Source organism: Alternaria conjuncta (genome assembly GCF_024043145.1).
Source record: "Alternaria conjuncta strain BMP 0040 chromosome Unknown scaffold_12, whole genome shotgun sequence".
In the NCBI taxonomy this organism is placed as follows: domain Eukaryota; kingdom Fungi; phylum Ascomycota; class Dothideomycetes; order Pleosporales; family Pleosporaceae; genus Alternaria; species Alternaria conjuncta.
The window spans coordinates 492,775-507,954 of NW_026250101.1; the positions used below are offsets into that span (position 1 = coordinate 492,775).

Consider the following 15,180-nt stretch of genomic DNA (forward strand, 5'->3'; position numbering starts at 1 on the left):
TGTGAGCCATACGAGGAAGAAATTGAGAACTTAGTATTTAGTTGATCAGCTGGCCAGTTCCTGTCCTCAGAAGGCTTGTCAGTCTTCTTCAATTCGCAGCGTGCGTCACACAAGGTCAGCCAGGACAAGAGAAAGAACGAGTCAAAGGATTGATGGATTTATATATCTACACACGATTCAAGGGTCGACCAGAAAGACCGCAGGTACAGACTTCATATGTGGTGGCGAAGATCTGGACTCGTTTGTGTGTTGAGCAAGGTCTGATCCGGGACAGAGGCAGTGTATTGTGTACCCCTTTTTGTCTTCACGAAAGCTTCATTATCCTACTTTCTTACACGCACTCTGTGCAAGTTTGTCTCTGTCACTTCATCAAGAGTGATTGCGGGCACAAGAGATTAAATAGAATCTCGTCATACTTCGATGCTTCTATCGCGCAGATCCTTGAGGTATATGAGAAGAGACGACCGATCTAGTGGAAGATATGCTACGGGAGCATTTGATCGGGTATCATGAGCCTTGCATTGAAATAAGACACATGGGAAGACAAGGAAGGAATTGAATAACAGATCTCGCAATTATCCAAATGATTTAGCAGATGATTTCGCGCGTGTTGCTGCGACATTGGTCTATGAGACGGGTAATTTCTAAAATAGTCGAGCGGCTCACACATGTGACATTCGCTCAAATGACAAAGTTTATTACATTGAGTACAGCGCAAAAGCTTCATGTGATGATAGAGACGTGTGTTTAGACACGACACAGTAGCTTTGAGCAATGTAATGTTGATCTCAGACAGTAACACGCACGATATCACATCCTCGAATGTTCCCAACAAGACGCAGTCTAAACATCTACATGCCTCTTTTCCATTTATCCGCCAGTATACCATCCTCAAACCTGAACTTCCCCGCAACACATCGCTCAACCCTCAGTCCTCCCACCTATAGCCGTGAGCCTCTACATCCTTCCTCACCATAGCCCGATACTCCTCATGCAACGCCACATACCTCTTCAGGAAACCCGCATCGCTGTAGCCGGCCTGAAGATTTCGATCGATAAGCCAATACGCAATGAACGCATCTAGATCAGCCAGCATAAGCTTCGAGTAAATCATGAGCTGAGCTTGAATGAGGGCTTCGGTAAAGGGACCGCGGTCAAGACCCTGGGGGAAATTGCAAGGATGAACACCCTCGGCGCAATCGATAAGCGCGTAGGGTATCTTGGCGATGTCGAAGCCCGTGTGTCGGTTGACACCGGGTGTGAATGTGTAGTGACTGGTCGTATGGATGATCGGCTGCGGTGGCTGCGGCGCAGCTCCTTTAACAGGCTTTGTCACTCCCTTCTTCTTTTTCCAGTCCTTTACCCAGGTGCGTGCGTCCATACCGAAGAGACAGTCCAGACCTTGGAGAAAGTGCTGACGATTCTTCGCGATGGAGTGTCAGCTCAGTACAATAACGCGCGTTCGGTAAAGCATAGAAGAAGACTCACGATGATCCAAGCCTGGAATCTTGGGTTAATTCCGCTCTGTGCGAAACGGGCTTGTACTTCGGGAATCTGCGCATGTAAGGGAAAGAACTTGAAACGAGTTAGCAGTATCTCGAGAGACTGTTACGAGTTTCATACCGTAAGAATCTCCAACGCGGTCAGCGGGATAGTGAAGACGGATATGTCGAATTGTGAGGGGGTCACAATACTGTGCAGTGGATGGAAAGGCCTCTGAAGTACATCGCGGGGCGGCATCTGATTGTACAATCCGGTATGGATGAGTTGATGCGATACGGACGGCGAGTATAGATCCGTGAACCCAGGTCCAAAGTAGCGCATGCTCTTGTTGCCTTCTTTAAAGTACCCGTTTTCGTCGAAGGTAGTGCGGCCTTTCTTGACTTTGACGTCGTGCTCTGAATCGAAGTCGTCGTCGTCGTCGTCTTTGTCGGCGAGGGCGGAAGTCGCTCCAGATCTCGAGCGCTTTCGAGTGTTCACCCGTGGGGTAGCGCCGCTAGGCGCACGCGCACGTTGCTGATTCTCCCAACGAGTAACGTCGGGGTCGTTGCTAGGTGTTTTCCGGGGCGCTTTGGAGGCAGTACCGCGCTGGCGGCCGGTGGTGGGACTGCTCATGACCGTGATCGAGACGGGGACGAGAAACGAAGGGGCTTGATACCATCAAAAGATCCGGCGTGTAGAAGAGGCGTGTTTTGTTTGCCAATACTCCCTCACTCCAGGAGGTAACCGAGCACCCTAGAACCGACTTTGACGTCAGATTTTCATATTTGCTTGTCTAATCCTAGTGAAATCTCCATCTCTTCGGGATATTCCACGTAAGAGGGCGTGCAGCTCCCCAACGCGACAAATCTGGGGGCGGAGGAGAGAGCGTAGCGCTAGTAGACCGGACCACGGAATCCTAGCAAGTGAATCAATTGGCTGCCTAGTAGCGGAGCAGCAATAAATGGGAACAGGCTACGGTTTTGACTCGAACCGGGGCATCGTCTTGGTTCGGGCTAGCCGTTAAGAACATACTTCGATAGGCAATATGATTGTGATAGCTTTGAGGAGCAATGAAAGAATTGGGCAGCCTGGAATATCAGTCATCAGAATTGATGAATACCTTGAATATACCTACGCGTGCATCTCGTCCTGATCGGACAAGCTCCAGAAACGCTGCACAATCGCATCAGGAAGGGCAGGCAAATGCGTCTTCATTGGGCGTACCACCAGCTCCTCGCCCTTTCCCAGGCAGAGAAGCACAGCAGACCCGTTGCTTGTGTTCTCCTTGACCGTCGTCTTCAGCTCGCCCAGCAACCACACCAGCTTACGAAGAGCTCCTTGTCGCTTGCCGTCATCCTCGTAGCTCTTCCTCATCTCCTCTGGAGTGAAGAGCTTCTCGGTCGAAGAGAAGACACCATCCTTGTTCGTTCCAAGAGACCACCGCGAAGTTCTACCGACCCAAATTTGATCGAGCGGCTTGCTCTGGTTGTTGCTCTTTAGTTCCATCGTCTTGCTATGAGAGATCGACTTTCCTGCCAGAAGCACGGTGGTCGAGTCAGAGCTTTCGGGTCGGATGGTAGTGTTCGCAATCTCGGGCTCGGGATGCGATGTGGATTTCGCCAACATTTCCTCGATTTCGTATTGGGAGGGCTGCTCATCGGGCATGTATGCGTCTGTCTCTGCCCTTACCACGATGTTGAGGCCACCGAAATCGTACTGTATGGTATGGTGATGTCCTTCCGCATCTTGAAGATCTGGTTCCAGTTGCGTCGTCCAGGCAGCCTCAAAGTTACGCCCGTACGATCCGTTGGTAGAGCCAGCCATACCAGATCGAAGCCGTCGCCCCACGATCAAAGTATTGCCAACGACGTGGAGGGTCAGTGCGAACGGCTGGCATGATACATCCTTGACGTATGTAATGAGCGCGGTCATTGATCCGCGAGCGACGAGGACATCAACGTCGTCGAAACGCTTGCTTGGCTTCATAACAGTAAGTGCCTGGAAGAGTGGCTCGAACTGAAACCGCGGTACCTTGGCTACATGTTGGTCGATGTAGTAGCGTCCTGTGTCCGGCTCCAGTTTCAACGGGGCGTTTGGCTTCGTAAACATCGGCGGAGTACCAGGAACGTAGATCGTAGGGGTGTCAGTGTACGACTTGAAGCTGTAGCTGCAAAGAAGCTCATAGCCCTTATCCGACACATGGTTTGGCGACTCGGGTATCGCCTTAGCCAGCATGTTGAATATGATCTCGTTGCTCGTGTTGGCGTTTATCCAAGGGTCATCCCTTCTGCGCTTCAGATACCTCTTCCACCAAGCCACGACGGACTTCCACGTACTGCCTTCTACGTAGACACGGTCAAGGGCGATGATGGTCACCGAGTAAACTGCTAGTGCAGCCAAACCCTGCCACTTGCTCCATGATTTAGAAACCTCCATATCGACAGACACCAGGTCTGTCTCGTATAATGTAGTCGAGAGTGGGCTCAACAACGGGGAATAGCCTAGCAGTCAGGAGGGTCGTGTGCTGCAGTCTTGCTTCGGTAGTCGATTTAGGGGTTGAGCGAGCGTTAGGTAGAGTGAGAATTAGTTTCCGGGCGGTCGATGTGTTGAGTTAGGCGGTGGGATGGTAGAGTTCGTATATATCGGTGAGGAAGAAGGTGAATATACAGCAAGAGAAAGGCGGGCTACACTCTCAAGCCGCAGCCAGTAGGTAACAACAATGCAGGGAACGGACAACGACTGCCATGAGTACGTGCGTCATTACGCCGACCCCGATAGGGTTCAGTGAATCCACGGCGAGAGAGCCGCAAATCGCGGTCGGTATTCGCTGTCTTCGAGTCTATAACTCGAGATTAGCGAACCCAGTGATTGCCATCAAAACGAGCAAGCCATCGCGCCCACAAGCAGACTGCAGTGGCATTCCACGAGCTTGACCGCTCCTGCGTGTTCGCATGCCTAGATTGGAGGAAGTAGTAGGGCGTTTGTCAAGCTACCATGCCGAAAGCGCAGTACAGCCTGATAGGATCAGTCTAAGGTGGCCGGATTATCCAAGCGTTTGTCTCGGTACAAAGCATGGCGACGATATTGATGCGGACAACGAATCATTGTGCTCGTCTCGCTGACGATCGGTATGTCGGCGGGGAAAGTGCTATCCTCGATTAATCAGTGGCGTGTCTACGTTAAATATGTTCGCATTGTCGCGTCGATGCCCGAGTGTTGATTCAGCATGGCGAGCATGTGCGTGGGGGAAAGCTGTTGGGCGAGGTTTGACAGCTCGATGGCCGGAGTTCAAGGACGCGACGCGTGTGCCACCCACCGCTGACGTAATGACGCGACTCCCAAAACGCGCTACGTCAGCGCTAACCTGAGCGAGGTCATCACGTGCATGGCCCGAAGTCCGTCATCACCGTGCAGCAGACTTCATAGCGACCTCTCGACTTCATTCTGCTACGATGACACGACCATCTACATACCCCGACAACCACTCTTACTATCGTGCCACCGGCGCAGACGCGGATGCGATCCCTCCCTCTTGCGGCACCACGTCGTTCGGATGACCCAGACTCATTTCCGTGCTCGAAGCCCCGTTTCCTTTAATGCCCACAAGCTCCGGCAACGACGATAGATCGAACGGTATTCGCTTCTTTGTACCGGTGCCAGTATGTTGTCGTTGCTTCCGCCGATGAAGGAGCCAAACGGGCGCGCACATGGCCATTAACAAGAGGATACCGAAGCCCACCGCGATACCGGCGATGGCGCCTTTCGGTAGTGGCGATTTGCTTGATGAGTCGGGGTTGGAAGGAGTGGTCTCTGGCGCAGGCGAAGGGAAATTCAAGGAGCAGGAAGATGAGCCGTCCGATGCGGTTGAACACTCGGGTGTAGGCAGGATCAACTGGATTTGCCTGGCGTCGACAAGGTTGCGCCATATTTCGTCAGATAGGGTCGTGGTAGTAGTGACGGGAGCTTTGCCTTCAACGCACACAACCTCCTCTAACGTGGTAACGTCCGTGCCGGGAAGGCTGAAGCAACCCTGTTCCACTGCCAGGTTTGTGTTCCCTGCGTTAGTACGGTAAAAGCTGTACCGATGAGTCAATCAACTGAAACTGTCATGCTGTGCATACACAAGAAGAACTTACGAAGGACAGCATGCGACTTGAGTGTAAGTAGAAGATGTGCTGAAAGTCCTCCGTGCTACATCAACCCATCCTTCTGGACATTGATTTGCCGGAGAATACAAGAGGTTTGAGTGAGAAGAAAGGTAGGGGCCGAGCCAGTGTGTTCCTGGCGGAAAACATTCACTTGCCAGAGTGGGCTTGCCGTCAGATCCGCATGTCCGGTCTCTTTCCCACGATGCGCAGCTGCTGCTGCCTTCTGCGTCACACTCTCGAACGGGAAGGGAACAGTAAGCTGGTGCGGTGAAGGGCGTAATCAGCGACCCGTACGGGGCTGTGGAGTCTGGTGTTGTTACGGGCGACGACGATGTGCGGGAAGTGATGTCTATGTTGCTGGTAGGAGAGGATGATGATGCTTGTTCGCTAGCAAAAGACGATGATGATGATGTAACGGGAGAGTCGGCCATCTTGCGGATGTGAGAGGATAATTTTGGCTACGAGCAGACGACGATAAACATATGGGGACCAAAGGCACCCGTGCATTCATATGCAACGCCTGGCACCGGGAACATTATAATGCGGCGCATGATACCGTCGGCTAATGAGAGGATGGTCAACGGTGTGACGAGATTCGCAAATGTTGCTTGAGTTCCGCGCCGTATGCTGCGCCGCACATCTGCCCATGCGTTAAAGCGGGCGAGAGATTGATCCTTGGCAACCAACCTTGCCGGAAATCTTATGTTATGTATATAACAATGATTGGCACAAGGGATGATCAAACAGAGCTGCGCAGTGAGATCCCGCGCTCGGCATGACCGACCCGCGCACGTCAACGGACTTAGGAAGGCGGAACCGAACAAAAGCCTCATAGCAAAGGATCATGAAAACGAGAGAGAGAAGGTTCAGTCGGTCTCGAACGACCAAGTGGTTACAATGTATCGCTCTCTGCTCAACAGTATGGGTATCAATATAGTAACAAACGAAGAGAATATCCACGCCATCAAGACCCATCAACGCCGTGGTGTGAGCGCTGTTTTCAATCTCGGCGACCTAACCTCCGGCTGTGGATGAAACAAACCATTCGAACTCGCCATCTGTGTAGGCGGAGAAATCATGCCATGGTTTCCCACAAACTCAGGTAACGCGTCGTGCTCTCCACTCGGGCTAGCCTTCGGTATCGGCGCGTGGTGATGCTGATTTTGGCGACGACGCCATAAGAAGAAGAGTCCACCAAGGAGTGCCAGTGCGGCGACCGCGCCCACGGCGATGCCGACGATGGGGCCAGTACCGAGACGACGTGATTTGGGTTCTGGGGAATTGGCAGGTGGTGGGTTATAATGAGGAGGACCGAAATCTAATGTTGGTTCGCTGAGAGGGGTGAATGTCGCTTCTGAGGCCAATGCAGTGGTAAGAATCACTTCCATTTTCGCGGCCCAAACGGCTGTGTTGCCGCTACCATCTTCGCTGGTAAACCGTTCAGAAGCCAAGCTTCCATCCGTCTGGCAGGCCAAGACCGAAGTCGAATTGGCGGTCCAGGTGATCGAACTGGTACAACTCGCGAAATAATAGGTATGCGCCGAGTAACCACTGATAAACAACGTCAGTGACTGCCAAACATGCTGGCCAGAACCTACTCACGATGGACAGCATACTGCGGTGGTCTGGCTTGACGAATCTATAATCTGACTTTGCGTTGCCCACCCACCAGGACATCCTGTAGCCGGGGAGTATGTCAAGAGCGAGTATGGGAATGGACTGCCTGGAAAGCATTCGCTAGCACGGGTGGGGCGTCCATTTGAACCGCAGGTCTGATCGCGCTCAATGAACCCACAACTTAGGGTAGGTGTGCCAGTTGAAGTTCCACTAGACGGTGTCTCAAGAAAACATGACGACTTGACAACGTTGTTGCAATAAGACGGCGGAGTGAAAGGGGTCATAATCGAATAGGAGGGTGTCGCTCGCGTGAAGGAGGAACTGAAGGAAGTCGTCATGGATGCGGTTGCGAAATCGGCCATGGCTGAGGTCGGAGAGGCGATGAAATCGCGTACCACTGCAAACAGGTCGAGACCAGCAGCGAGCATTTGTAGTACTCACAAGGGATGGGAAGGATGAGGTCAAAGCGCAGCCCTGCTCCGCCGCCCCCATGCTCCCGTTGTGTGAGACCATGCAAGCCTCGCGAGTTGCTTTCCTCTCTCCAATGAGGGTGTGGGTCTATCAACAGGCGCGTGCAGACAGCATGCATTCCGCGGTGCGCCTTAAGCCACTTTAGGCTCATTGGGTCTTGCTAGGATCTTGAGCGAAATTTCAATAGGGACATGGCGTTGAGTCGCTTGGCTGGGTTGTTTGCGGCGCATTGAGGACAAAGCATCCAGGCAACCTCGGACAGCATCGTGGTTGACGTCTCTGTAGTACGAACGATGGATTAAGAGTATGACTGTGAATATGCTACGCGACGTATGCAAGGCTGACCTGCCTGACCACCCTTACCTCTTGACAGCGCGATTCGCGTTTAACCTTGCCTTTTGGGATGCGGTGTGTGGGCAGTGATGGCGTTGGGGGCCAAATTTCCTTTGACAGCATAACAACTAGGTGGCACAGTTACCAGAAGATTGGGTCTCGATGCTGGCTGTGGAGGCTGTGTTATTTATGCGCTCTACCCCAAGCAATGGCATATCGCCTATCAAGTGATAGCGATATGAACATGTATGTTATAGGCAACACGATTCGGAAGACCGGCGTGTTTTCTGCGCGTCGTGGTTTTGCCAAGCAATCGCGACGGGACATTCGGGGCAATTGGGCAACGACGCAATGATGCGGAAGTAGAAGACGCGAACTCGCGTGCGCATACGTGCGAAAGTTCATCATGACTGAAATGAGACCAGATAGAGGTTGAGAGTGTGTGTCCGCGCCGGTGGGTTGAGATGAGGTCGGAGTTGGGTAGCACAAAGCTAGAGGCGTAAGCAGCGTGGCGGCGAATTGCGGGGAAGGCGTGACTAGCAATGCAGCACTTCTGTGGATGGGCAGACCTTGATACATCTCATCTTTGAATTCTGGCTTACGAAAACATGGGCTGATTAGTATGCTCAGCGATTGTTGTTGAGTGAGCAAAAAGGCCCGGCCTGGCAAGAGGGCAATTGCCGAGAGAACGTGACCTGGCGATATGTGGCTCCGAGATCCTCGGCCCAGCCGTCGCGACTATGTTGCCCCACAACTTAAGTTAAGAGCTGTCTCCGCCTCCGCATTCACTCGCCATCTCCCCTAAACCTCGCCTTCCTCACTCACAAACCTCAATTAACTACTCCTCTCTACCTTCACAATGACCGACCGCCTCAAGTCCATCGTTTCGCACATGACGCCCTCGGCCAGCGGCATCTCGGCTCTGTAAGCTCCACCCGGACAGATATGACACGTGAAGAACGCGCGGCGGATGATAAGGGAAGAATGCAGCGCTGACAGCCATCAACAGTACCACCAAGAACCCCGACGATGTTGTCATCACCCTCGCCCTCCGCACTCCCCTCACCAAGGCGCACAAGGGCGGTTTCAAGGACACGACCCTTGACGGCCTCCTCGTCAAGACGCTCAAGCAAGTCGTCGCAAAGTCGAACCTCGATCCCGCCGTAGTAGAGGACATCTGCGTCGGCAACGTCTCAGATGCTAAGGCTGCCTACTATGTCCGCGCCGCCATGCTCGCCGCTGGCTTCCCCAACACCACATCCGGCTCGTCGCTGAACCGCTTCTGCTCTTCGGGACTCAAGGCCGTACAAGACATTGCCAACCAGATCGCCGTCGGCAGCATCGAGTGCGGTCTTGCCATGGGCGCTGAGAGCATGACAGCAGGCGGCGACAGGCTCGAGAGGCCCTTCGTCGACGAGGTGCTCGAGAACCAGGAGGCGAAGGACTGCATGCAGCCCATGGGCCAGACCTCAGAAAACGTCGGCAAGGACTTCAACATCTCGCGCGAGCGCCAGGACAAGTACGCTGCGGAGTCATACCGGAGAGCCGAGGTTGCGCAGAAGGCGGGCTGGTTCGACGACGAGATTGCGCCCATCACCACCCAGATCAAGGACCCCAAGACTGGCGAGGTCAAGACCGTCACCCTGACCAAGGATGAGGGTATCCGCGCCGGCACCACATTTGAGAGCCTGCAGAAGGTCAAGCCTGCTTTCCTGCCCCATGGCGACCGGTCACACGCCGGAAACTCTTCGCAACTCACAGACGGTGCCGCTGCCATCCTCATGATGAAGCGTTCCATGGCCGAGAAGCTCGGCCAGCCCATCCTCGCCAAGTACGTCGGTGCCACCGTTGCTGGTCTGCCACCCAGGATCATGGGTATTGGCCCATCCGTCGCCATCCCAAAGCTCCTCTCCAAGTTCAACATCACCCTCGAGGACGTTGACCTTATCGAGCTCAACGAGGCTTTCGCTTCCATGGCCGTATACTGTCTCGAGACACTCAAGATCGACCACCAGAAGCTCAACCCAAGGGGAGGTGCTATTGCGCTGGGTCACCCACTTGGCTGCACTGGTGCGCGTCAAATTGTCACTGGTCTGAGCGAGTGCAGGAGGCAAAAGAAGAAGGTTCTGCTCACCAGTATGTGCATTGGTACTGGTATGGGCATGGCCGGTCTGTTCATCAACGAGCAGAACGTGTAAGATATTTAGTATATAGCGCTGTATATGAAGCCATTTTCCATCGTCTACATTAATTTTCACTCCACCGGTTCATGCGCATTCTAATCCGTCATTGGCGTTCTGCCCGCACTACTCCGCCCAGGCCAGGTGCACCTACCTGATGGGTTACTATCCGATCTTTTTGTTGGCTGACCCGCGACTTCCGAGCCAGAACACGGAACGTAGTTTCCTTCTTGGGAAGGCAATATCGTGTAGTCAACACCTCACTTTTCCTGTTGAATTATAACCACGGAAACCGCGCATCCGCTCCAAAGACCATCTCGATTTCGGCAAGCCCAGCATCACAGATTATCTTCCGGCATATCAACGCCAAGCCGCAAGTCCCCAGAACCATGGTACATCAGGAAGCTGGGATTCCAAAACCTGCTATCACGAAGTCCCTCTGCATACCATGATTTTCTAGGCCTACCTGCACCTCACAAAAGCTTCCGACGTATCACCTGCACACCATCTGCGCGCGCACAACACATCCCCTCCTCTAAACACACACAACAAGATCTTGAGAGACACTATCAAGACATGTCGGATAACAGCAAAGACACTGTAAAAAGCCCTAGTGCGATGGTGAGCGTTCCGAGACGCGCAATCCCCGAAACAATGTACGACCGCGTCAAGCACCTCCCCGAGTACAAGGCCTGGGTGGCTGGTGGTGGTTTGGCGCGATTCGCCAATGAACAAGATCTGGAAACAGATTTTGTAGATCACATATTCCGCACCAGCCCCCAGGTCCAGATAGCGTACGATAGAATCCTCCGAATAATGCCCAGCGTATTGCAGGAGATGACCCGGGATATGAGGCCAGAGCCGACGACCTACAGCCAGGCAACCGCACTCCAAGCAAGAAACGATTACGAGCAAGGCAGCGGTTCGGCTGCAACCTCGGAGGACGATGATGACAGCGCCGAGAAGACGAGCAACCCCGAGAACATAAGCGAAAAGGAACCCGCGAGCAAGCAAGCCAGCAACGCTGTGAGTCGCAAGACTCGGTAGCGCTAGATACACCTTGATACCAAGACTAATACCGGGTATTTCACAGGATGACCACGAGGACTGGAGTTGGAGCGCGTTCATGACAGAAAACCGTCCCGATTCCTCACCTTTCAGATGCAGGAGAGCGCGCAGCCTTCAATGGAGCAGCCCGACAAAGTCTTGAATGTGAGCAGAAATGAGATGAATTGATGATCTATTCTAACATGAGATGAGAGCTGCCTATATACGGCAGTATGCTTGCTACAAACAGTTGTACGCAAGTATCTCTTTGTACATGAGATGGTTGCTAGCAAACCAACACAAAGAGGGGTCCCGCCTCGGCGGAGGGTAGCCCCGCGAAGAGACTGAAGCGAGAATGATCGCTACGAGCGACGTTGTGAGTCGCACTCGGCAGCCCTGGATACCTCTTCATACCGACCTTGGAAGACCCAGAAACGATGTACGGCCGAGTTCAGCACCTTCCTGAATACAAGACCTAGGTGGCTAGTGGGTGCCTGGCACGATTTGCAGAAGAACATTTGTCTTCATCACCATTACAACACTCATGTTCGGCAGTCGTTCAATGACGTAACCGTTACCACTGCATACATCACAGCGACATACCCAGGTATACACCAACTGTACAAATACCACACCCGAAATATCCCAAGAGTTCCGTATACAGATTTCAACCATCCAATCCACCGCCAAAATGCCACACCCAAGCCTCGAATACACCACCGTCCAACCCCCCTTATCCACCTACCCCCAAAACGCCACCCGCAACAACACCTCTGGCACCGACGCCTCCGTCCTCGACCGCCTGAAGATCCGCGAAATCTGCGAAGGCTGGGGCATGTACCGCGACGCCGCCGAGTGGCAAAACTACTCTTCCATGTTCCACCCCGGCGCCTACATCACAACGTCATGGACGCAAGGCCGCCTTGATGATTTCATCGCGTCCTCAAAAGAAGGGTTTGAGAAACAAACGCCTCATGGCCCGTTTCCATATATTCTGCATAGAATTTGTGGCCAGACGGTCGATGTACAAGGCGACAGGGCGATAAGTAAAATGAAAGTCACGATTACATGTCGCATCATGCTTGATGACATTGAAATGGACAATGAAGCTGATACCCGCTTCTTCTTTTTCCTATCTAAGAACGAGGCTGGGAAATGGGGTGTCAATTTCATGACTTTGTTGTTTGATAAGGATAAGATGGTTCCTGTGGTGCCGGGGAAGGCGTTTGATGTACCTGAGGAAGGGGTCAGGCAGTATCCGAGTGGGTATAGATATCTGGCTTGGGCGGAGAGCAAGGCGGGGAGGCCGCCGAAGATGGATTTGAATGCGCATGGGCCGGAGAGGGATGTGTTGTATGGGAAGTGTAAGATTTGGTTGGAGGGAGGGGATGTTAGGCCGAATCTTACGGGGGAGGATTTGGGGGAGTGGTAGATTGTGCAGGCGAGATTTGGGTGAGAAGATGGTCACGAAGCAATTGATAATCCTATTGGAAGCAAAACAAGACGCTATAGACATGTATAGCATGATATTGTTACTTAACGCACAAAAATAATAGCCATTAACTCCCATGAGAGTCGAACTCATAACCTTCACGGTTCAAGCGGGCCTTCCATCCCGGAGTGCGTCCACTCTCAAAGATGTAGGCGACGCTTGAATAGAAGCGTGATGCGCTACCATTGCGCCAGAGAGTCTTCCTTTCACTTATGAAATATTCCATGCCTTTGCAGACCATATAATAGGCTCTTTGCATTCAGAAGACACCAGATAGCTACGACGAGATGGCCTCTACGCAGCGTCTTCAATCTTCACACCCTTCTGCTTCTTCTCTACCGGCTCCTCCTTTACCCCATCTTCCTCCTTGATGACTGTCTCCTGCGGCGTCTCGTCGCGCTTCCTCTTCCTAGGCTTACGCTTAGGCTTGGGCTTAGGTGTCGGTGTATCAGGTGTTTGCAGTCTGTCGTTCGGAGCAGCTACAGGCCTCGGTTGGGGCACCTCAGGAATGATGTTGTAATGCTGGAACATTGGTGTCCTAGGCATGACTCGTCGTGTTAGTTTGTCGTGGTATACCGCACCTGCTTCCCCGAAGATGGGACTGTCGAAGTTATTGGTTTCTATAGCTTCGAAGATCTCATCAATGTCTCCCTGGGGTCGGGGGACGATTTGGACTGGTGGAAGATTGACGGGCGTGGCGGTAGGTGTTGGGCATTGAGGTGGAGTGCCTGGCGTTGGATGATGAGCTTGGGGCGACTCCTGCGGACGTTGATCACCTGCTGGTAATGTGGCCTCCGGGGAGGCTTGTATGACTGGCGTTCGCTCTGTAGGTGCCTGCGGTGGAAACAACTGATCATACAGTGGCGGCGGGGAAGGCATACTTAGTGTAATCGTAGGTAGATTTGATAGAACACTAGTCGCACTTGCATCTTCCCCATTGCTCAGACGAGCTTCACCGTCTGCAGATGGTGCAGGCATCTGTGCGTCTGTCTGAGTATCACAGACCTGAGGCGAAGAGTGAACAGCTTCGGAGACAAGTTGCGAAGTAGCTACTGCTTCTTCTGGGGATTGCCTGTCGGATTCGCGGGCGGTTTCCATCGGGTGTAAATAGATACCTCTTGCTGTGAGTTGTAAAGTCAGGTATTAGGGAAGTGGAACCCGTTGCTTAGCCGATATTTAAATAAATAAGAAAGGGTCGCGTTCACTAAGCCGGTAGGTGGGCAGTGGGCGAGGTTTGAGCATTCACCGAGATCAATGGTGACTTAACGGCCGATTAAGAAAGTACCATTCACTTCTGTGCGAGTTGAATGGTATGAACAGGTCTTGTTTGTGCGTTTGGAAGGCAGTGGACACATCAAGTGGTCAGAAGAGTCTGCCACTGCTGCTCCATCTGAAAAGAACGGTGAATACGAAGAATGTCATCCCGGCCGACGTCGATTTCACGTGATCAGATTCAACTGATCTATACGCACGTCATGAAAATATCTGTTCGAAGACGAAGTTGATGAATGCTGACATGAGGTCGATGGGCGGGAAAAATGCTGCAACGCGGTGGTGCGAGCTTTGCGCCATCACGGACCAGCCCAGCCGAAGACTTCCCTACACCACGGGAAGCCATGCGACAACTTCAGTACTTTCGCAAAAGACTGTGCTGCTCGAAAATGGAGATGACGGAAGATGGTGTAGAGGTCTGAGATGGATTGTGATGGAACAATGTTGAGGTACGTGAATGGCGATCGATGATGCGGCTAGGTTTTGACCGACCAATCAGCAGCGACTTGCTTCAAAACGAACTCATCGACGGCTTTGAGGGTCCCTACTTCTATCGCGTCTTCAGTGAGCACAGCGCGACAATCTACCAACCAAGATCATCAGTTGGCGCGAGCTTGTTCCAGGCCAGATGTGACTTTTTGTATTATTGTCTCAGCCTGGAATGTATAGAAGAACACCTTCGTCTTCGCGACACACAAGCTAGTCCGTTCATATCGGTCTTCAGTGACTTCGGTAAGATACCTCGTCTTTCGATATGGCTTTCACACTCACTGGTATCAGCTGCAGCTCTGCGTGAAGCGTATGATTTTCATATCCAAGGTCACGATGCTATTCAGATAGTCCAGATCCAGGCTTCAGGCTTGGTGATCGATTTGATGAGCCCAGCTGGTGATTACGGTGCTTTGATACCCACATGGAAAGGAGCAAAAGGTCGCGAAGACCGGTGGCTACGCATGGCTGATCTTGAATCAGCCCTCGGTGTCGACCCCATATACATTCGCCCTTCAGAATGGCTGGCGTGCGGTTCAATATCAAAAGCTCGGTTCTCAGCAGCCTGGCCAATCATCGGAGGGCGACTGTACTTCAACGAAGGAAGGAGCGAAGACCTGGTCGACTTCTTTGCCCGTGTATGCGGGCA

General features: G+C 52.6%; 7 protein-coding genes and 1 non-coding gene across 8 annotated transcripts; 3 read left to right on the forward strand and 5 right to left on the reverse strand.

The window, feature by feature from the left end:
* Positions 1-928: 928 nt before the first annotated feature.
* Positions 929-2,115, reverse strand: J4E85_008108 (uncharacterized protein; the record flags this gene model as incomplete). The annotated part of the gene is made up of 3 exons (XM_051472337.1): positions 929-1,423; positions 1,489-1,575; positions 1,624-2,115. 3 exons carry the CDS (start codon positions 2,113-2,115, stop codon positions 929-931), a joined length of 1,074 nt encoding a protein of 357 aa, XP_051323802.1.
* Positions 2,116-2,613: 498 nt separating this feature from the next.
* Positions 2,614-3,918, reverse strand: J4E85_008109 (uncharacterized protein; the record flags this gene model as incomplete). The annotated part of the gene is made up of 1 exon (XM_051472338.1): positions 2,614-3,918. One exon carries the CDS (start codon positions 3,916-3,918, stop codon positions 2,614-2,616), a length of 1,305 nt encoding a protein of 434 aa, XP_051323803.1.
* Positions 3,919-7,070: 3,152 nt separating this feature from the next.
* On the reverse strand, positions 7,071-7,307 carry J4E85_008110 (uncharacterized protein; the record flags this gene model as incomplete). Its single annotated transcript, XM_051472339.1, has 2 exons — positions 7,071-7,181; positions 7,233-7,307. 2 exons carry the CDS (start codon positions 7,305-7,307, stop codon positions 7,071-7,073), a joined length of 186 nt encoding a protein of 61 aa, XP_051323804.1.
* Positions 7,308-8,910: 1,603 nt separating this feature from the next.
* On the forward strand, positions 8,911-10,249 carry J4E85_008111 (uncharacterized protein; the record flags this gene model as incomplete). The annotated part of the gene is made up of 2 exons (XM_051472340.1): positions 8,911-8,975; positions 9,061-10,249. The coding sequence occupies 2 exons, from the start codon at positions 8,911-8,913 to the stop codon at positions 10,247-10,249; spliced, it is 1,254 nt and encodes a 417-aa protein (XP_051323805.1).
* A 636-nt stretch (positions 10,250-10,885) lies between these two features.
* On the forward strand, positions 10,886-11,467 carry J4E85_008112 (uncharacterized protein; the record flags this gene model as incomplete). Its single annotated transcript, XM_051472341.1, has 2 exons — positions 10,886-11,257; positions 11,393-11,467. 2 exons carry the CDS (start codon positions 10,886-10,888, stop codon positions 11,465-11,467), a joined length of 447 nt encoding a protein of 148 aa, XP_051323806.1.
* Positions 11,468-11,969: 502 nt separating this feature from the next.
* J4E85_008113 (uncharacterized protein) lies at positions 11,970-12,710 on the forward strand (the record flags this gene model as incomplete). Its single annotated transcript, XM_051472342.1, has 1 exon — positions 11,970-12,710. One exon carries the CDS (start codon positions 11,970-11,972, stop codon positions 12,708-12,710), a length of 741 nt encoding a protein of 246 aa, XP_051323807.1.
* A 128-nt stretch (positions 12,711-12,838) lies between these two features.
* J4E85_008114 lies at positions 12,839-12,970 on the reverse strand. The gene has a single exon. It is a non-coding gene; the product is annotated as a tRNA-Arg (tRNA).
* Positions 12,971-13,064: 94 nt separating this feature from the next.
* On the reverse strand, positions 13,065-13,868 carry J4E85_008115 (uncharacterized protein; the record flags this gene model as incomplete). The annotated part of the gene is made up of 1 exon (XM_051472343.1): positions 13,065-13,868. The coding sequence occupies one exon, from the start codon at positions 13,866-13,868 to the stop codon at positions 13,065-13,067; it is 804 nt and encodes a 267-aa protein (XP_051323808.1).
* Positions 13,869-15,180: the final 1,312 nt, after the last annotated feature.